Source organism: Pongo abelii, chromosome 20, assembly GCF_028885655.2.
Source record: "Pongo abelii isolate AG06213 chromosome 20, NHGRI_mPonAbe1-v2.0_pri, whole genome shotgun sequence".
Classification (NCBI taxonomy): domain Eukaryota; kingdom Metazoa; phylum Chordata; class Mammalia; order Primates; family Hominidae; genus Pongo; species Pongo abelii.
The window spans coordinates 39,773,615-39,795,979 of record NC_072005.2 but is presented as its reverse complement, the minus strand read 5'-3'; the positions used below and the strand labels follow the sequence as shown (position 1 = coordinate 39,795,979).

The window sequence follows — 22,365 nt, the reverse complement described above, 5'->3', positions numbered from 1 at the left end:
GGCTGACCACTGCTCTTGGCTCTTTCGCTGCTTTCCTCCCCCTAGAATGCCCACCAGGATGGCTGTGCAGGCAACACCAGCCCTCTGGATTAGAGAGGAGCTACCATCCTAGCTGCCACTGTGACAGCTGGCCCTGGACCCTGGAAGGGCAGACCAACCCACAGTCAGGAGGTCCTGGCCCGGCCCCAGCCCCGGCACCAGCACCCAAAGGCAAAAAGGCAACTCAGGAAAACAGGTTAATAACTTGTGAGTTAAAATAAGGTACATACACACATATTTGGACATAAACATTTGTTTTAATTTATATTAATAAAAGGAAATGCTCTACTTAAACAATAATTCATCTGGGTCTTCTTGTATAATACAAAATTCTTCCATGGGGGTCTGATGATTTGGGGGCCAGCAACTCTTCTCACATGTGTAAACTAGAATTGTTCCAAATTCCACAGAAAGACCTGAAAAATACAACATATTCAGGCTTCCAGCAAAAAGAGTTATGAGACTGATGTTACCAAAAGGAGTGATTTTACCTTATAAGCTGAAAAAGTAATTAGGTAAAGCAAAAACAGTGCTTACTGCTTTCAGCTATAACAGAATCAGTCTATCCTATAATAAGTGAATATTGATGGCAAAATTAATTTAAAGTGGCAGGAAATATACTTTAAAAATAAACAAAAATTTCAACATGTCTTCATTATAACTGCCTAGCTATCTGATGTTGAAAATCTATATTAATCTACATGGTTCATGTGATATACATAGCCTTTGGCTAGGTGTGGTGGCTCACAACTGTGATCCCTGCACTTTGGGAGGCCGACGGGGAAGGACAGCTTGAGCCCAGCCTAGGCAACATAGTGAGACAACTGTCTCTACAAAAAAAAAATATGTATATATATATATCTCATATAGCCTGGGCAACATAGTAAGACTTTACTAAAAAAAAAAAAAAAAAAAAAAAAAAAAATTCACTGGGTATAATGGTGCACACCTGTAGTCCCAGCTACTCAGAGGAGACTAAGGCAGGAGGATCACTTGAGCCCAGGAGATAAAGGCTGCAATGAGCTATGACTGCACCACAGTACTCTGGCCTGGGTGATACAGCGAGACCCTGTCTTAAAAAAAAAAAAAAAAAAAAAAAAAGAGAGAAATACATATCATAGGACACACTACTGCCAAGAAAGGATTCAGGCAAAGAATATAAAAATATATAAAATATATAAAAATATGAAAATATAAAATAAACCCTAAGAGTTTACATAAAATTATCAATGAATAAAGCCATAAAAAAAATGATACCAAGAAAACATAAGCAATAAGAACTCCTGATATTAGAACAGAAAAACAGGAGTCAAGAGGATGACGTAGGCAATGATTTGCAGCAGCAAAGGAGAAATACATTATTTAAAAATGTATGCATTGGCTGGGCACAGCACACTGGCTCACGCCTGTAATCCCAGCACATTGGGAGGCTGAGGTATATGGATCACCTGAGGTCAGGACTTCAAGACCAGCCTGGCCAACATGGTGAAACCCCGTCTCTACTAACAATACAAAAAATTAGCTGGGCGTGGTGGTAGGCACCTGTAATCCCAGCTACTCGGGAGGCTGAGGCAGGAGAATCGCTTGAACCTGGGAGGCAGAGGTTGCAGTGAGAAGAGATTGTGCCATTGCACTCCAGCCTGGGCAACAGAGCGAGACTCTGTCTCAAAAAAAAAAAAAAAAAAAAAAAATGAAAAAATGGCAGAGTTTAACTGGTATATGACCTTCTTCTAGGAGCATTTGACTGGTAAGGGAAAAGCACCTCAAGTGAGCAAGTCTACAACTCCAGTAAACACACTGTGCATGCAGCCTCTCCCAAGTGCTGGAGGGCCACTATGCATGTGGACAGCCCACCCCAAGGGAAGAAACAAGAGAAGTAACCCAAGACCTGGGAAGTATAAAACCCCAAGTCAAAGGTCAAATGGACACTTGACTCTCTCAGGTTGCCTGCTTGGCCCTATTCCAACTATATTTACTTCCTTTCGTTCTTGCTCTAAAACTTTTTAATAAGTTTTCACTCCTGCTTTAAAATTTGCTTTGGTCTCTCCTCTGTCTTATGTGCCTTGGTCAAATTCTTTCTTCGGAGGAGGCAAGAACTGAGGTTGCTACAGACCCCTACAGATTCACCGCTGCTAACGGTATTGTGGCAAAAATGTTAGTTACAAAGGGGGAAAAAATCAGACCACCCTCATACCTCTACAAAGCTACATTCCATGCAAAAGACATTTCTATATGAGTGAAAAATCTCAGAGACTAGAATGCCCATAAGCCCTTCCAGAAAAATATATTTCCCAGTGAGACGGAACCACCAGGAAATCACAGGAGGCACCAGGGCAAAGGGCTGGCAGGGCTTTCACTATCAGAAGACAACACAGGGGTCTACAAGGTTCTGAAAAGAGAAAGTGGGATTTAAAAATTTTATACATGGGTGGCCCTCAAATATGAAGCCACATTACCGTGCACAATCTGAAGCAAGATACCTCTGAGCCCTCCTTAAAGCTAATACTTGAGAAAATCCAGCTACTGCAAAAAGAATCAAAATAAAACAGGAATAAAAAAGCTCACTCTAAGAGTGGTGATAAACACTGAATCCATTTACACATAGAACTAAGGCTATCCAAACAGCTGTGATAATTATGATACTCGCCAGGCACGGTGGCTCATGCCTGTAATCCCAGCGCTTTGGGAGGTCAAGGTGGACGGATCACTTGAGGTCAGGAGTTCAAGACCAGCCAACATGGCGAAACCCTGTCTCTATTAAAAATACAACATAAGCAGGGCGTGGTGGTGGGCACCTGTAATCCCAGCTACTCCAGAGGCTGAGGCAGGAGAATCGCTTGAACCTGGGAGGCAGAGGTTGCAATGAGCCGAGATAGTGCCACTGTACTCCAGCCTGGGCGACAGAGTGAGGCTCCATCTCAAAAAAAAAAAGATACTGGGTCCAGGCACAGTGGCTCATGCCTGTAATCCAAGCACTTTGGGATGCCGAGGCAGGTCGGCAGCTTGCGGTCAGGAGTTTGAGACCAGCCTGGCCAACAACAGTGAAACCTGTTTCTACTAAAAATATAAAAAATTAGCTGGGTGTGGTGATGGGCACCTGTAAACCCAGCTACTCAGGAGGCTGAGGCAGGAGAATCACTTGAACCTGGGAGGCAGAGGTTGCAGTGAGCCAAGATAGCACCACTGCACTCTAACCTGGGCGAAACTCCGTCTCAAAAAACAAAAAAGATACTGAAATATTTCAAGGTAGGAATAGGGTATAAATTTCCTTATCTACTATGGTAAGGAGCCAGATGCATACTATCTAAAACTGAAACATAGAAAGAATGTTATTTTCTGTTAATAACAGAAGCACTTTCAGAAAATTGGGCCTCTTAGGTAAAGAACCTATTACCAAAAGTCCAGGCCAGGCGCGGTGGCTCACACCTGTAAGCCCAGCACTTTGGGAGGTCAAGGTGGGCGGATCACAAGGTCAGGAGATCGATACCATCCTGGCTAACACAGTGAAACCCCATCTCTACTAAAAATACAAAAAAAAAATTAGCTGGGCTTGGTTGCGGGCACCTGTAGTCCCAGCTCCTTGGGAGGCTAAGGCAGGAGAAATGGCATGAACCCGGGAGGCGGAGCTTGCAGTGAGCTGAGATCATGCCACTGCACTCCAGCCTGGGCGACACAGCAAGACTCCGTCTCAAGAAAAAAGAAAAAAAAAAAAAAGTCCAGTAACTGCTTCACTTATACTTAACATTCCTTCCGTTAATTTGTACAAAAATTTATTCTAAGACTTTTAATTACCATATTAGTGAATTTTCCTATTTTAGGAAAATTATTTTCGTCTAGCCATCCATACATTCATCTGACTTGCTATTTGTCTTTATGTCAAAAATGATTATTGGAATAATGGTTATTAACACTGATAATAGTTGTAATTTCTGGCCAGGCATGGTTCATGCTTGTAATCACTTTGGGAGGCCAAGGCGGGAGGATCGCTTGAGTCTAGGAGTTCGAGACCAGCCTGGGCAACATGACGAAACCTTCTCTCTACAAAAAATACAAAAATTCCATCCTGGCCAACACAGTGAAACCCTATCACTACTAAAAATACAAAAACTAGCCGGGCGTGATGGCGGTCACCTGTAATCCCAGCTACTGGGGAGGCTGAGGGAGGGGAATTGCTAGGCCCCAGGAGGTAGAGGTTGCAGTGAGCCAAGAATGTGCCACTGCACTCCAGCCTGGGTGACAGAGAGACACTCCATCTCAATCAATCAATCAATCAATCAATATTAAAAAAAAAAAAAAAAAAGACTGGCTGGATTATAAATTTCTTTCTTTTTTCTTTTTTTTTTTTTTGAGACAGAGTCTCCTCGCTCTGTCGCCAGGCTGGAGTGCAATGGTGCGATCTTGGCTCACTGCAACCTCTACCTCCTGGGTTCAAGCGATTCCCCGCCTCAACCTCCCAAGTAGCTGGCACTACAGGCACGCGCCACCGCGCCCAGCTAATTTTTTATATTATAGTAGAGACAGGGTTTCACCACATTGGCCAGGATGGCCTCGATCTCCTGACCTCGTGATCCACCTGCCTTGGCCTCCCAAAGTGCTGAGATTACAAGCGTGAGCCACCACACCTGGCCTAAATTTCTTAAAATAATTTTTTAATTCCCAAATTTTCTATAATTTGCTTATGATATTTTATAAGTAAACAAAAGGTTTTTCATTTATTTAAAAATAATGCCAGAAATCCACAAACTCAAATTAATAAAGGGCTTCTCACCTAAATTAGCACTCTTGAGCATGCTGACCAGTGCTGGCATAAGCTGAAACTCAAATATCCTTTGGCCTCCACACTGGCTGCAGGCTGGGAGCTCGGTGACTTCTGATGTAGGGCAGGTCAAAAAGAGTGGCTCTCCACTCCAGGAATACCTAGGACAAGGAAACAAAGAACCCCGAATCAGAGCCACACAAGTCGCATTCTAGCATCTAAGGCCATGCTTTGCAACCTTTCTTTGTTTCTTGCAGAAATCGCCCAGAGGCGCAAAAACCTAGCGCCATGGCTGTAAAGCATAGCAAGATATCTGGAAATCTTGTCAGTGTTTGATTCAAAGTCTCAAAGGCACTAAAGCCAATGTTCAACTGAATCTAGGTAAAGCTGCAACAAGTCCAGACCCAGCTCCACTGCAGATTAAATGGAATCAGCCCTCCACATCACTGGCCTTACAGAGGAAAGGGCATGCCTTAGAGCAGAAGTCCCCAACCCCCTGGCCATGGACCCCCAGGCCATGGACCAGTACTGGTTGGTAGCCTATTAGGAATAGGGCCATGCAGCAGGAGGTGAGCAACAGGCAAGTGAGTGAGCAACAGGCAAGCGAGCATTACCACCTGATCTCCACCTTCTGTCGCATTAGCAGCATTAGATTCTCATAGGAGTGCAAATCCTATTGTGAACTGCACATGCGAGGGATCCAGGTTGTGTGCTCCTTATGAGAATCTAAAGCCTTATGATCTGAGGTGAACAGTTTCATCCCAAAACCATGCCCCACGTCCCCCACCTCAGTCTGTGAAAAAATTGCCTTCCATGAACAAGTCCCTGATGCCAAAAAGGTTGGGGACCTCTGCCTTAGAGGGAGGAAACATTCACTTCAGTTTTTGGGTTTGTTTTTTTTTAGACAAAGCCTTTTTCTGTTGCCCAGGCTGGAGTGCAGTGGCACAATCACAGCTCACTGCAGCCTTGACCCCCTGGGCTCAAGCAATCCTCTTACCTCAGCCTCCTGAGTAGCTGGGAACACAGATGCGCATCACCATACCCAGCTAGTTTTTTTAAAAAAAAAATTTGTAGAGACAGGGTCTTGCTATAATGCCCAGACTGGTCTCAAACTCCTGGCCTCAAGTGATCCTCCCACCTCAGCCTCCCAAAGTGCTGTGATTACAGGTGTGAGCCACCACATCCAGCTCATTTCAATATTACCGTTCTTCGATATATAATTTCTGGTAAATCATTTTAAAAGTTACTAAACATGCAAAGAAGCAGGAAAATTTAACCCATAAAGAAAGTTAATGCAATGAGACCCATGGACAAGATGATAAATTTATCAGACAAAAACTTTAAAATACCAGTAATGAATATGTAAAAAAAAAAAAAACCTAGTGGAAAAGGTAGGCCGGGTACGGTGGCTCAGGCCTGTAATCCCAGCACTTTGGGAGGCTGAGGCAGGTGAATCACTTGAGGACAGGAGTTCGAGATCAGCTTGGCCAACATAGTGAAACCCCATCTCTACTAAAACTACAAAAATTAGCCGGGCGTAATGGCAGGTGCCTGTAATCCCAGCTGTGGGGGAGGCTGAGGCTGCGGCTGCAGAATCGCTTAAACCTGGAAGGCAGAGGTTGCAGTGAACTGAGATTGCTCCACTGCACTCCAGCCTGGATGACAGAGCAAGACTCTGTCTCAAATAATAATAATAATAATAATGATAATAATAATAATAATAATAATAATACAAAAATTAGCCAGACATAATGGTGCACGCCTGTGGTCCCAGCTACTTTGGAGGGTGTGGCAGGAGGATCACTTGAGCTCAGGAGTCTGAGACTGCAGTGAGCCATGACTGCACCACTGCATTCCAGCCTACGCAACAGAACAAGACCCAATCTCTTAAAAAAAAAAAAAAAAAAGCAACATAAAGAGTTAAAAATAAAAGACAAAAAAGGAACAAAATAATAAACTAAAAATACTCAAAGTCACTGACAAGCAGGTTAAATAAAAGGAATACAGAGACAAAAACAAAAAAACCCCACCAAATGGAAAGTCAGGTGTGGTGACAGATGCCTATAACCTTAGCACTTTGGGAGGCTGAGAGGCTGAGGTGAGGGAACTGCTTGAGTCCAGGAGTTCAAGACCAGCCTAGGCAACATAGTGAGACACCCATCTCTTTAAAAAAATAAATAAATAAAAAGAAATGGAGGAAAAAACAACAGAATAAAATTAACCCAACATGGCGGGGTGCGGTGGCTCATGCCTGTAATCCCAGCATTTTGGGAGGCCAAGGCAGGCGGGTCACCTGAGGTCAAGTTGAGACCAGCCTGGCCAACATGGCGAAACCTGTCTCTACTACAAAAAAATTAGCCAGGCATGGTGATGCGCACCAGTAATCCCAGCTACTCAGGAGGCTGAGGCAGGAGAATCGTTGGACCTGGGAGGCAGAGGTTGCAGTGACCCGAGATCATGCCACTGCACTCCAGCCTGGGCAACAGAGCAAGACTCCATCTCAAGAAAAAAAAAAAAAAAAAACAATTAACCCAACAATACCAATGATTACATTAAAGGGATTGCATATTCCGTGTTAAAAAAAACCATAACTGTTAAGTTGAACTTGATCAAAATTTAAAGCCATCTGTCAGAATCTGTTTGAGTGCTAAAAAAAATTAAATTGAAAAAGGACTTGTACTCTTGACCATGAAGAATTCCTACAACTCAGTAACACAAACACAAACAATATGGTGAGAGATTTGAATGACACTTTATCCAAGATGATATACAGAGATGGAAAACAAGCACCTGAAATGATGCTCAACATCATTTGCCATTTGAGGAAATGCAAATTAAAGCCACAATAAAATGCCACTACACATCTTCTTAAATGGCTAAAATTAAAAACTGAACATCCCAAGCATTAGCAAAGATATACAGGAAGTAGAATTCTTAAAAACTGCCAGTGGGAACAGAAATGGCATAACCACTTTGGAAAACTGGCCTGTTTCTTAACAAGTTAAACATGCATATCCCATATAATACGACCATTCTATTCCTAGGTATCTACCCCTCCAAAATCAAAACATGTCTTACAAAGAGATGTAAACAAATGTTCATAGCAGCTTTATTTATAATAGTCAAACACTGGAAATAACCCAAATATCCATCAACTGGTAAATGTATAGCAGCACATCCATATAATGGAATACGACACAGCAGTCAAAAGGAATGAACTATTGATACATGCAATAAGAATGAATCTTGAAGTATTCTAAGTGAATAAAACCAGACCAAAAAAAAAAGTATAACCCATATGACCTTATATACTTTCACAGGAAATGCACTAAGGTGCGACAGAAAGATGATCGGTGGTTGCCTGGGGACTGGGGGAGCAGCACAGGACAGGGTAGGCAAGAACTTGCGAAGAAGTATGAGGAAACTCCTGGCAGAGAGGAATACGTTTACTGTCTCGACTGTTGTGATTTCAGGGGTGTATACGGATGTCAACTTATCAAAGTGCACACTGTAAAAATATAGGCAGTTTGTTGTATGTCAATTGTATCTTAATAAAGCTGCTGAAAAGTAAATGTAAACAGACACACTTCACTACAGAAGATACACAGATGTCAAATGAGCATACGGAAAAGATGCTCAACATCATTTGTTATTAGGAAAATGCAAATTCAAACCACAAGGAAATACCACGACCACCTACTAAAATGGCTACATTTAAAAGACAATATTTTTAAAACCACCACCAGGCTAGGTTTCTCAATGCCAACCATTCTTATATTCCCTGTATTTTAGTATTTGCATATTTAGTTCTTATTTCATTAAGGAAAAATTCCCAATTTTATCTTTGAATATTGTTTTTGATCCATCTATTGGGTTCTCTATTTTGGACACCAATTCTCCTCATAGTAAATATATTTATCAACCCTTCAAAGATACCATCTTCTCTCTGAATGCTTTCTCTTTTTCTTCTGCATTCACTGGATTAGCTCAAGTCTTTCCTCCATACCAGTACTTTGATCTTTAGCCAAGTCTATTATGTTCCTTAACTTTTTTTTTTTTTTTTTTTTTTGAGACAAAGCCTTGCTCTCTCGCCCAGGCTGGAGTGCAATGGCGCAGTCTCGGTCGACTGCAACCTCCGCCTGCTGGGTTCAAGCTATTCTCCTGCCTCAGCCTCCCGAGTAGCTGAGACTACAGGTACCCGCCACCACGCCCAGCTAATTTTTGTATTTTTAGTAGAGACAGGGTTTCACCATATTGGCCAGGCTGGTCTGGAACTCCTGACCTTGTGATCTGCCTGCCTCGGCCTCCCAAAGTGCTGGGATTACAGGCGTGAGCCACCACGCCTGGCCAATGTTCCTTATATTCTATATGTATTAGATATAGAATGTCATGGGGCTTGGTTTCTTTAGCAATTCAATTTCCGATTCATACACAGTTACTTTATTTTCTCACCTTTGAGCTCTTGTTTTATGGAATCCATTGTCTTATGAAGTTCTTATACATTTTGAAGCATCTATTGGGACTGATGTGCTCCTTGGATTATATATTTTATTTTATTTTATTTTTTGAGACAGAGTCTCACTCTGTCGCCCAGGCTGGAGTGCAGTGGCACGATCTCGGCTCACTGCAACCTCCGCCTCCCAGGTTCAAGCGATTCTCCTGCCTTAGCCTCCTGAACAGCTGGGACTACAGGCACCCACCACCACGCCCGGCTAATTTTTGTATTTTTAGTAGAGACAGGGTTTCACCATGTTGGCTGGAATGGTCTCGATCTACTGACCTCGTGATCCACCCGCCTCGGCCTCCCAAAGTGTTGGGATTACTGGCGTGAGCCACCGAGCCCAGCTGGATTATATTTTCTAGCAGACTTGGTTCTTGAGCCTTTTCTATGTTCTCTTCATTTCCTTAACTGTTCTTGCTACAGTATGATTACCTGGGTGGCATGCTATTTTTCATCTAGCTCACGCCTAAAGGGGAGCAACTCAGTTTAGACCATCTATTTGCTCTGAAATGTCTGCAGAGGTTCTCATTGATTTCCTGTCCGTCTCATATGAGGCCTGTTTTCCTCTCTCTAAGAGTACTGTCCATTTCCTCTACACTTCTGTAAGTAGTAAAAGAGGGAACTGGGGTGAGGAGATAGTTCTTCTGGGACTGGATGCAACCTTTATTAGAATACCTGAGCTTTGCTTTTTTCCTCTGAGACAGTGTAAAATGCTGTATGTTGAGAAAGATCCCACTCCAATGGAGGCGAAATTGCCCTTAACTTTCCAATCATTGCTCTGACTCATCATGGAACAAAGGAATGTTGCTTCTGAGAGGCAATCCCCGTCCTTTCCTACACCACCTCCCCACCACACCCAGTTCTTCAGCCAACAGCTGGGTCCACCATCCTCCACATTAGGAGGTGCAAACTCTCCTCCTGTGTGCTTCCTTCCAGACATAATATTATTAACTGAAAATTCTTAGGCCGGGCACGGTGGCTCACACCTGTCATCCCAGCACTTTCGGAGGCTGAGGTGGGTGGATCACCAGAAGTCGGGAGTTCGAGACCATTCTGGCCAACATGGTGAAACCTCATCTCTACTAAAAATACAAAAATTAGCCGGGCATGTTGGCACATGCCTGTAGTCCAAGCTACTCAGGAGGCTGAGACAGGAGAATTGCTTGAACCCAGAAGATGGAAGCTGCAGTGAGCCGAGATCGTACCATTGCACTCCAGCCTGGGGGACAGAGACAGATTCCGTTTCCGAAAAAAGAAAATTATTTGTGGACTCATCAGTATATTTTAGGCAGGTGACAGAAAAGGCCTGTGGAATTAGAACTTGCACTTAACCATGCCAGAAATTTCTGTACCTTTCTCTGCAAAGACTAAATTAGTTACATAAGTGAATAAATATATATGTGAAACACTCAAGAACTCTACTAGACGTTTATTGATATTATATCCTGGGCTATCACTTTGAGTTTTATGGTACTAAGCCCTTTTCCTTTTTTCAATGCTGATAAAAGGGAATTTCTTTTTTAATATTTATTTTATTTGGCCTGATTTTTAGCTTTTAGATTCATTGTGGTAGGTATCGGGGAAAAAGACCATTTGAGCTAATTCTGCCCACTTTGTCTGGACCTGTTTTTACTATGTGGCTATTTTTATAAACTATACCTGCTGGGTATGTCATTTCCTCTGAGGCCTTTCTGATAACCTACCTAAAATGGCTCTATTTTTTCCTCATTTATCACTTATGGAAATCATACAGGTTTGTTTTTAATCTCCCCCACTAGACACAGTGGCTCAAGCCTGTAATTCCAGCACTGTGGGAGGCTGAAGCGGGCAGATCATTTGAAGTCAGGAGTTCGATACCAGCCTGACCAACATGGTGAAGCTCCATCTCTACTAAAAATACAAAAAGTAGTCAGGCGTGGTGGCATATACCTGTAATCCTAGATACTCAGGAGGCTGAGGCAGGAGATTCTTAAACTCGGGAGGCGGAGATTGCAGTGAGCCAGGATCATGTCACTGTACTCCAGCCTGGGTGGCAGGGCGAGACTCCGTCCCAGAAAAATAAAAATAAATTAAAAAATAAAAATAAATATATGGGCCAGGGGTCGTGGCTGATGCCGGTAATCCCATCACTTTGGAAGGCCATGGCAGGAGGATCACTTGAGGCCAGGAGTTTGAGAGCAGACTGGGCAACATGATCAGACCCCATCTCTACAAAATACATTTTTTAAAAATTAGCCACACATGGTGGCACACACCTGTAGTTCTAGCTATAGTCCAGGCACAGTGGCTTATGCCTGTAATCCTAGAACAAACTCTGGGAAGCCAAGGCAGGTGGATGGCTTGAGCCCAGAAGTTTGGAACCAGCCTGGCCAACATGGTGAAATACCATTTCTAAAAAAGTATACAAAAATTAGTTGGGCGTGGTGGCACGTGCCTGTAGTCCCAGCTACTTGGGAGGCTGAGGTGGAAGGATCACTTGAGCCCAGGAGGTCAAGGTGCACTGAGCTATGATTGATCACACCACTGCACTCCAGCCTGAGCAACAGAGCAAGACCCTGCCAAAAAAAAAAAAAAAAAAAAGCCAGGCATGGTGGCTCACACTTGTATCTCAGAACTTTGGGAGGCTGAGGCGGGCAGATTACGTGAGGCCAGCAGTTCGAGACCAGTCTGGCCAACATGGTGAAACCTCATCTCTACTAAAATACAAAAAAATCAGCTGGGCATGGTGGCAGGCACCTGTAATCCCAGCTACTTGAGAGGCTGAGGCAGGAGAATTGCTTAAACCCGAGAGGTGGAGGTTGCATTGAGCCAAGATCACGCCACTACACTCCAACCTGGGCAACAGAGCGCGACTCCCTCTCAAAGAAAAAAAAAATTAAATAATAATAATAACAAAGGTTATGAGAACATGGACTTCGTCTGTGCCATTTCTTGCTATATCTGCAGCACCTACAAATATCAGCAACTGGCATGCAGAATAGACTCCATAAGTATTTGTTAGACAAATGAGTGCACTTTACCTTACTGAATCCTCCTACACATCCTATAAAGTAGGTATTAGGTCCTATAAAGCAGGTATTAGGTTCTCTCTTGGTTTGGGGAATACTGTAGGTTTTGCTTTTCTCATATTTTCCTGTGTTTTCCAAATTAACATGTATTACCTTTATAATCAAGGAAAACAATAAAAGGAACTGTGCCTTTTTTTACCTCAAAATCTGCTCCTGACAAGCAGCAATTCGCTTCATGAATTTGTAAAATGTCTGATCTCCACTTTTAATTATGGTCTTCTCATATTTTTCATCACCATCATTAGGAAGGCTAAAAACAGAAGCAGAAAACACTTTTGAATGTCTATATCCAGAAAATTACAGCATTTGCAAGAGAAAACAAGATAATTTTCTTTTAAAAAAATTTATCAGGCCAGGCGCGGTGGCTCACGCCTGTAATCCCAGCACTTTGGGAGGCCGAGGCAGGCAGATCACAAGGTCAGGAGATCGAGACCATCCTGGCCAACATGGTGAAACCCCATCTCTACTAAAAAATACAAAAAATTGGCTGGGCGTGGTGGCTTGCGCCTGTAGTCCCAGCTACTCAGCAGGCTGAGGCAGAGGAAATCACTTGAACCCGGGAAGCGGAGGTTGCAGTGAGCCGAGATCGCACCACTGCACTCCAGCCTGGTGACAGAGTGAGACTCCATCTCAAAAAAAAAAAAAAAAAAAAAAAATCAATCACGCCTGTAATCCCAGCACTTTGGGAGGCCGAGGTGAGCAGATCACCTAAGGTCAGGAGTTTGAAACCAGCCTGGCCAACATCTTGAAACCCCATCTCTAATAAAAATACAAAAAATTAGCCAGGCGTGGTGGCGGGCGCCTATAATCCCAGCTACTTAGGAGGCTGAGGCAGGAGAATCACTTGAATCCAGAAGTGGAGGTTGCAGTGAGCCAAGATTGCGCTATTGCACTCCAGCCTGGGCAAGAAGATTGAACCTCTGTCTCAAAAAAAACTTTCTCAGGCTGGTGCAGTGGGCTCACGCCTGTAATCCCAGCACTTTGGGAGGCCAAGGCAGACAGATCACTTGAGCTCAGGAGTTCAAAACCATCCTGGGCAATCTGGCAGAACCTTGTCTCTACAAAAAAATACAAAAATTAGCTGGGCACGGTGGCATGCAACTGTGGTCCCAGCTATTCCAGAGGCAAGGCTGTGGTGAGCTGTGAGCACACCATTGCATTACAGCCTGGATAACAGTGTGAGGCCCTGTCTCAAAAAGAAAAAAAAAAAAAAAACTGTCAAAGTAAAAAACTGTAAAACTGTCAAGTAAATTTTTTTTTTTTTTTTTTTTTTGAGAGGGAGTCCCTCTGTCACCCAGGCTGGAATGCAATGGGGCAATCTTAGCTCACTGCAACCTCCACCTCCTGGGTTCAAGCGATTCTCCTGCCTCAGCCTCCCGAGTAGCTGGGATTACAAGCGTGCGCCAACACATCCAGCTAATTTTTGTATTTTTAGTAAAGACAAGGTTTCACCACATCGGCCAGGCTGGTCTCCAACTCCTGACCTCAAGTGATCCGTCTCAGCCTCCCGAAGTGCTGGGATTATAGGAGTGAGCCACCGCACTCAGCCAAAAACTGTCAAGTAAATATTTTTGATATTTAAATTGTGTACATGTAGCTCTGCAGTTCCCTGCCCAACCCTTCTCCCAAGCCATTTTCAACTCTTGGGTAATTATTTACAATTTAAAAAGCCGCAGGGCATAGTGGCTCACACCTGTAATCTCAACACTTTGGAAGGCCGAGGCAGGTGGATCACGAGGTCAAAAGATCGAGACCATCCCGGCCAACATGGTGAAACCCTGTCTCTACTAAAAATACAAAAATTAGCTGGGCATGGTGGTATGCACTTGTAATCCTAGCTATTCAGGAGGCTAAGGGAGGAGAATTGCTTAAACCTGGGAGGTGGAGGTTGCAATGAGCCGAGATTGAGCCACTGTACTCCATCCAGCCTGGCAACACAGCAAGATTCTGTCTCAAATATATATATACACATATGTATTTTCGTCTGGGTGAGGTGGCTCACGCCTGCGATCCCAGCACTTTGGGAGGCCAAGGAGAGTGGGTCACTTGAGGTTAGGAGTTTGAGACCAGCCTGGCCAACATGGTGAAGCTGCATCTCTACTAAAAATACAAAAATTAGCCAGGTGTGGTGGCGGGTACCTGTAATCCCAGCTACTTGGGAGGCTGAGGCAGGAGGATCACTTGAACCTGGGAGCTGGAGGTTGCAGTGAGCCGTTATCACACCACTGTACTCCGCCTGGGCGACAAAGTGAGACTCTGTCTCAAAAAAACCAAAAATTTTTTTAATTAGCTGAGTTTGGTGGCACACACCTGTGGTCCCAGCTATGGGGAAAGCTGGGGCCAGAGGATCCCTTGAGGTCAGGAGTTTGAGGCTGCAGTAAACCATGAGCAGGCTGGGCGTGGTAGCTACCACCTGTAATCCCGGCACTTTGGGAGGTCGAGGTGGGCGGATCACTTGGGGCCAGAACTTCAAGAAGAGCCCGGCCAGTATGGCAAAAGCCCATCTCTACTAAAAAGAAAACACAAAAATTAGCTGGGTGAAGTGGCGCACGCCTGTGGTCCCAGCTACTCGGGAGGCTGAGGCGTGAGAACTGCTTAAGCCTGCGAGGCGGAGGTTGCAGTGAGCCGAGAACGTGCCACTGCACTCCAGCCTGGGCAACAGAACAAGACTGTCTCAAAAATAAATAAATAAATAAATAAAAAGCCATGACCACACCACACCACTGCAGTTCAGCCTAGAAAACAAAGCAAAATCCCATCTCTAAAAAAAAAAAAAGAATAATACTCTAGTCTGAAGAAACCCACCAAAAATAAGCAAATACATAAAAACTTAAGAAATTAAAAAATAAAAAATCCTGCCAGGCGCGGTGGCTCACACCTGTAATCCCAGACCTTTGGGAGGCCAAGGCAGGCGGATCACGAGGTCAAGAGATTGAGACTATCCTGGCCAACATGGTGAAACCCCGTCTCTACTAATAATACAAAAATTAGTGGGGTGTGGTGGCGCGCACCTGTAGTCCCAGCTACTTGGGAGGCTGAGGCAGGAAAATTGCTTGAACCCGGGAGGTGAAGGTTGCAGTGAGCTGAGATCGCACCACTGCACTCCAGCCTGGCAAGACAGCGACAGCCCATCTCACAAAAAAAAATAAATAGATAAATAAATATAAAATTAAAAGTCCTTATAACCATCAATTCTATTAAGGATTATTTTCAAACACCAACATGTCTTCATGCATTCCCCTTCATCATTATTCTGAAAAAGCCTACAAACGAAACAGTTCTGGTAAAGAACCAGGCCATTTCTCCAAATATTCTATTGTAATTTTTTTATTCTAATAGTAAAAAACGCTGGGTGCAGTGGCTAAAACAAATTTTTAGGCCAGGCGCAATGGCTCACGTCTGTAATCCCAGCACTTTGGGAGGCTGAGGTGAGTGGATCACCTGAGGTCAGGAGTTCGAGACCAGCCTGACCAACATAGTGAAACCCCATCTCTACTAAAAATACAAAAATTAGCTGGGCATGGTGGCACATGGCTGTAATCCCAGCTACTTGGGAGGGTGAGGTAGGATAAGTGCTTAAACCCGAGAGGTGGAGGTTGCAGTGAGCCGAGATCGTGCCATTGCACTCCAGCCTGGGCAACAACAGTGAAACTCAAAAAATTTTAATTGATCAGACACAGTGGTGTGCACCTGTACCTCCCAGCTACTTGGGAAACTAAGGTAGATTGCCTGAGCCCAGGAGTTCAAGGCTGCATGAGCTGTGATCACACCAATTCACTCCAGCGTGGGTGACAGAGTGAGACACTGTCTCTCTCAGTCTATCAATCAATAAGCAAAAATGATCATTCTTACTTCTTTAGAGAGCTTTGGTTTATAAAGCCTTTCAAGATCTACTCTCTCGCTTGATTCTCAAAAAATCATGTGATGAAACAGAGAACAGAGATATCACCATCACTCTCACTTTACAGAATTGAGGATATGAAAGCATCTCTGAGGTCCTGGGCCAGTTCTGGAGCCACAGCCAAGAGTCAATAAACAAATGGCATTTTTCTTTTCCTTTTTCCATTTTTTCACCCCAATCTTATTATCCCAGATCAAATGGTAGTTTTCTAACTTGCCTGTCTCTGCTATAAAGACATATTAGAAATATAAAAAAAATTAAAGAGTCAGTGAATGCATCTTCTATAAATACTTGCCATCTCTAACTTCTGTTTGTTCATCTTCATCTTCACTTTCTTAACGGCAATTATAAATAAAGAAGGGTTTTCAAGCTAACTCAAGTTGGCTGATAAGGAAGTGAAGCGAAAAGGTCCTACATACAAGTTCTGCCTGAAAGTTTCCCCAGGTCCTGTGGTGAAACTGAAGGGTAACTCCTGTGGCTGCTTCCCAATCCAGTCACCTCTCAATCTCAGCAGCACACATCCTCACCTTTGGGAAAGCAACTGATCCATGGCAATGCCTTCTCTCTGCTGATAGTCCCTCAGAAGGCTGTGGGCATGATCCAGGTTGACAAAGTCCCTGTAATCATCCTCGTCTGCAACACAGATGTAGTAGGGCAGGAAGAGCGGCAGCCCAGGAGGCAAGGCCATCTGCTCCCCAGGAGGCACAGGATGGGCAGCACCCAGGACAGCATCCTGCAGGCGGAGGTCTTGGAGCCAAGCAGTCCAGTCTACGTTTTTGGCACTGCTGGCATCATTCCCAAAATCCAAGGTAAGCTGTGGTGAAGGCGCCTCCTCAGTATCACTTCCCCAGTCATCAGCACCTTCACACCAGTCCTCAGCTGCAAGGCTGTTTTCCTGTTTCTGGAAAAATATTCAGTGAATGAGGTCCGAGCACATTTGTGAGGTTTATTCTAATCGTTCGGCTCCAGCCACCCATCCCTGCACCTTCCAGAGGGAGCCTTCACATCAGCCCCTTCCCCTCTGGCACACTCCAATCAAACTTTCTAGACCCTATGTACTCAAAAGCATGTTGGAGGTGACTTAAAATACTTGTCTTTCCTTTTTGGGGTGAGTGTGACAGATATAGTACAGGGGTTATTCAACCATCCGTTCCAATATCTTTCTGTTGTGCTTCATGTATTGTAGGAACTAAAAAGAAAGAACTACATTTCCCAGACTCCTTAGCAGCTAGGGTTTCAGATATGATTAGGGGTCTGCTAATCAGGTCTACTAGAGAGAAACATGAACTTGAGACAGAATGAAGTAGAAAGAAACACCACGTAGCAAAAGGCAGCCATTGTGTAGACACAGACAGAACAAGGCTTTGGAGCCAACAGTTCGGTGGCAAAGACAGCCTATAGTTCACCAGATCACACCTAAGCTTCCTGACAGCAGGAGAGGTGGCATAGCAGCTCCTTCACGGCCAGTTCTGAGGTGTGATTCTGGAGGGCATTCCTGGAGCCTCCTCCTTCAGCCTATCCACTTACTAAAAACCTCACTCCTGTGTTAAGTCTGTCTCAGCTTAAAAGCCAGGCATGGTAGCAGGTGCCTATAATCCAGCTACTCAGGAGGCTGAGGCAGGAGAATCGCTTGAACCCAGGAGGCGGAGGTTGCAGTGAGCCAAGATCACGCCACTGCACTCCAGCCTGGGCGACAGAGTGACACTCGGTCTCAAAAAAAAAAAAAACCGCACTTTTCTAATTATCTGCACCTGAACCCTGACAAATATAGGCAAACACCACTGTCTTCAACTTTTTATTCGAGTACTGCTAATACTATGCCTAGCAAACATCAAGAACTGGGTGCAGGCCGGGCCCAGTGTCTCACGCCTGTAATCCCAGCATTTTGGGACGCTGAGGTGGGCGGATTGTTTGAGTCCAGGAGTTCAAGACCAGCCTGGGGAACATGACAAAACCCCATCTCTACAAAAAATATGAAAATTAGCTGGGCATGGTGGCACGTGCCTGTAATCCCATCTACTCAGGAGGCTGAGGTGAGAGAATGGCTTGAGCCCAAGAGGCAGAGATCATGCCACTGCACTCCAGCCTGGGTGACCAGAATGAAACCCCATCTCAAACGAACAAAAAAAAGAACTTAGTGTATATGTAAAGACACATTTACAGTCAAAGGGAGGCTAAATTGTGTTCTGCAGCTACCAACTTGCCTGCCTTTTCAATAAATTCAGATTTCATCTTATGAAATGTTACATATATAGCTCTCATAAAGTAAGTATATTTACTATAAAGACACGTATACATTATCACATACAACCACATACATGTACACACCCATATATATTCCCAAACAGGAAAATCAGTAAACTGTGTGTCTCAAGACCTTCAGTGTAAGTTTAAAAAAACTACTATATATACAATGGAATATTTTTCACCCTTAAAAAAAAAAAAAAGGAAATTCTGTCATTTGTGACAACATGGATGGAATTGGAGAACATTTTGCTAAGTGAAATAAGCCAGACACAAAGACAAATCCTACTTGTATTCACTTATATGTGGAATCTAAAACAATTAACCTCAAAGAAGTAGAGAGTAGAATGGTGGTTAAAGAAATCTGGAGTGGCCGGGTGTGGTGGCTCACACCTGTAATCCCAGCACCTTGGGAGGCCAAGGCGGGCGGATCATGAGGTAAAGAGATCGAGACCATCCTGGCTACACGGTGAAACCCCATCTCTACTAAAAATACAAAAATTAGCTGGGCATGGTGGTGTGCGCCTGTAATCCCAGCTACTCGGGAGGCTGAGGCAGGAGAATTGCTTGAACCTGGGAGGCAGAGGCTGCAGTGAGCTGAGAGCGTGCCACTGCACTCCGGCCTGGCGACAAAGCGAAACTCCATCTCAAAGAAAAAAAAAAAAAAAACCTGGAGTGAGCCAGGCATGGTGGCTCACGCCTGTAATCCCAGCACTTTGGGAGGCAGAGGCGGGTGGGTCGCCTGAGGTCAGGAGTTTGAGACCAGCCTGGCCAACATGGTGAAACCCCGTCTCTACTAAAAACACAAAAATTAGCTGGGCATGGTGGCGAGCGCCTGTAATCCCAGCTACTAGGGAGGCTGAGGCAGGAGAAGCGCTTGCATCTGGGAGGTGGAGGTTGCAGGGAGCCGAGATTGTGCCATTGCACTCCAGCATGGGCAACAAGAGCAAAACTCGGTCTCAAAACAAAAAAAAAAGGAAGAAAGAAAACTGGAGTGGGAAGAATAAGGAGATGACCGTCAAAGAATACAAAACCTCAGTTATTCAGGAGGAATGTGGGGTTTTTTTTAAGTTCTACTGCATAGCATAAATATAGTTAATAATAGAGTATTGTGGCTGGGCACGGGGGCTCAAGCCTGTAACCCCAGCACTTTAGGAGGCCGAGGTGGGTAGCTGACAAGGTCACGAGATCGAGACCATCCTGGCTAACATGGTGAAACCCTGTTTCTACTAAAAATTAAAAAAAAAAAAAATTAGCTGGCCATGGTGGCGGGCGCCTGTGGTCCCAGCTACTCTGGAGGCTGAGGCAGAATAGTGTGAATCCAGGAGGTGGAGCTTGCAGTGAGCAGAGATGGCGCCACTGCACTCCAGCCTGGGCGACAGAGTGAGACTCCGTCTTAAAAAAAAAAAAAAAAAAAAAAAAAAAAATAGAGTATTGTGTATCTCCAAATTGCTAGAGGAAATTTCAAATGTTCTCACAAGATGTTAAGTATCTGAGGTGATGAATGCATTAACTGGCTTCATTTAATTATTCCACATGATATTCATGAATCATAACCATCACTTTATACCTCATAAATTTATACATTATTATAAACTGTCAATTTACAGTTAAAAAAAATGTTGAAGAAATCCAGGAGGAAGTCTCCATCTCGCTCTTTTTTTTGGCAGGGGACAGGGTCTGGCTTTGTCGCCCAGGCCGGAGTGCAGTGGCACAAGCACTAGGTCACTGCAGCCTCAACCTCCTAGACTCAAACAATCCTCCTACCTCAGCCTCCTGAGTAGCTGGCACTGCAGTTGCACGGCCATCATGCCTGGCTAATTTGTTTACTTTTTATGGAGACGACGTTTTGCTCTGTTGCCCAGACTGCTCTCCCAACGTTTTTTTTTGTTTTGTTTTGTTTTGTTTTTTTACGGAGTCTGTCACCCAGGCTGGAGTGCAGTGGCATGATCTCAGCTCACTGCAATCTCTGCCTCCCGGGTTCAAGCGATTCTCCTGCCTCAACCTCCCTTGTAGCTGGGATTACAGGTGCCTGCCACCATGCCTGGCTAATTTTTTGTTTTTGTTTTTAATAGACAGGGTTTCGCCATGTTGGCCAGGCTGGTCTCGAACTTCTCACCTCAGGTGATCCGCCCGCCTCGGCCTCCCAAAGTGCTGGGATTACAGGCGTAAGCCACCGCGCCCAGCCTGGTCTCCAACTTCTGAGCTCAAGCAATCCTCCCACTTCAGCCTCTCAAAAAATGGTGGGATCACAGGCGTGAGACACCATGCCGGGCCTCCATCTCCTTTTAACAAAGGAGTTAGAAAATAAAAATAAAGTAAAATAGAAGAAAAAAAAAAACTCTCACAAAACCTTAAGAAAGGCCGGGCGCGGTGGCTCATGCCTGTAATCCCAGCACTTTGGGAGGCCGAGGCTGATGGATCACCTGAGGTCAGCAGTTCGAGACCAGCCTGACCAACATGGAGAAACCCCCGTCTCTATTAAAAATACAAAATTAGCCGGGCGTGGTGGCACATGCCTGTAATCCCAGCTACTAGAGAGGCTGAGGCAGGAGAATCGCTTGAACCTGGGAGGCGGAGGTTGCGGTGAGCCGAGATCGTGCCATTGCACTCCAGCCTGGGCGACAGAGCGAAATTCAAAAAAAAAAAAAAAAAAAAACTTTAAGAAAATAACATTTTACGGTTCTGCAGAAAAGCAAAAAACACTCCAGTGTACTTCAAAGAACACGGCTTTAAAGTCTGTCCCAAACTATTCTCTGGAAAATATCCTCCAATGACAGAAAAACAATAACATGCCAATCACAACCTTTACCTGAGCGTCCTGCGCCTCTCTCTCTGGCACCTGCAGGCACTGGGAGCGGAACACCTTCCAGCTTCGGGGTGAAGACAAAGGGCCGTGAGGGCTGCACCCCGACTCCAGCCCGCCGGCCCGCCCCAGCCCGCTGGAAAGGACACCCCAGGAGCAGCTCTGGGACTTCCCCGCCTACCTGCGCGCACCGCCGGTGCTGCAGCCGGGGCAGGCGCACGCGAACACGTGCAGCAGACGGTGAAACGGGGAGCCTTCCAGCGGGCAGTACACCTGCACGACCAGGGCGAGAGGCTGCCCGCAGCGCTGACACACGGGCCTGGGCGCAGCCACGGTGGGCAAAGCATCCTGAGGGGACAGAGGAGGCGCTCAGACCCCGACTCCGCCCGGGACCTCGCCCACTCCCTCCGCACCCTTCACCAGCACCCATCGACCCCAGCTCCGACACCCGCCCTCACCGGAATGCCGCCCAGCTTGCTAGCAGTCCAGGCACCCGGCCCTGTGGGGCTGCCGTGCACCGGCGCATCTCGAAGTCCCAGCAGCACCCGCTTCAGAATGGCCGCCATGGCCGCCGGGCGACCAGGTGAAAACGCGAACTAGGCGGCCGAGCGGGCGCGCCTATCTGCGCACGCGCAACGCTTACGCTAAAATGATAACCCCGCTCCCTCACTAGGATCCGATGCGGAGGCGTGGCTTTAAGGCGCGTGCGCTCAGGTCCCAGAGCCACAGAGGCGCCGCTGGCGTCAGGGGTTCGAAATTCCGGAGTCCCAGGCGTTATGTGCCCGTTAATGCGCTGTGATAGGAAGTACACACCATCTACTAGGAAGTAGTTTTGCCAAAAAGCTAACTTTCTTTTTTCCTTTTTTTCCTGAGACGAGGACTTGCTATATTGCCCACACTGGTCTTGAACTCCTGGGTTCAAGCGATCCTCCCGCCTCCGCCTCCCAAAGTGTTGCGATTACAGGTGTGAGCCACCGGAAAAAAGCCTTCCCGGAAAATAAAAATTTTAGGTGGGATAATGGTATTATCAGTCATTAACAAGAAGAACAA

At 45.2% G+C, this 22,365-nt stretch overlaps 1 protein-coding gene across 3 annotated transcripts; it reads right to left on the bottom strand.

Annotated features, from left to right (window-relative positions):
• Window positions 1-276: 276 nt before the first annotated feature.
• PDCD2L (programmed cell death 2 like) lies at window positions 277-21,999 on the bottom strand. Of its 3 annotated transcripts, XM_002829041.5 has the most exons (7): window positions 21,774-21,999; window positions 21,497-21,663; window positions 21,322-21,382; window positions 16,793-17,166; window positions 12,504-12,614; window positions 4,808-4,956; window positions 277-455 (listed from the first exon to the last, which is right to left on the bottom strand). In XM_002829041.5, exons 1-7 carry the CDS (start codon window positions 21,879-21,881, stop codon window positions 325-327), a joined length of 1,101 nt encoding a protein of 366 aa, XP_002829087.2. In that variant the 5' UTR covers window positions 21,882-21,999; the 3' UTR covers window positions 277-324. The 3 variants fall into 3 exon arrangements, with proteins under 3 accessions (XP_002829087.2, XP_063575513.1, XP_063575512.1); XM_063719442.1 differs by lacking the exons at window positions 277-455; window positions 4,808-4,956 and adding an exon at window positions 7,320-8,303 and having other exon boundaries at window positions 21,774-21,943; XM_063719443.1 differs by lacking the exons at window positions 277-455; window positions 4,808-4,956; window positions 21,322-21,382; window positions 21,497-21,663 and adding an exon at window positions 7,317-8,303 and having other exon boundaries at window positions 21,774-21,944.
• Window positions 22,000-22,365: the final 366 nt, after the last annotated feature.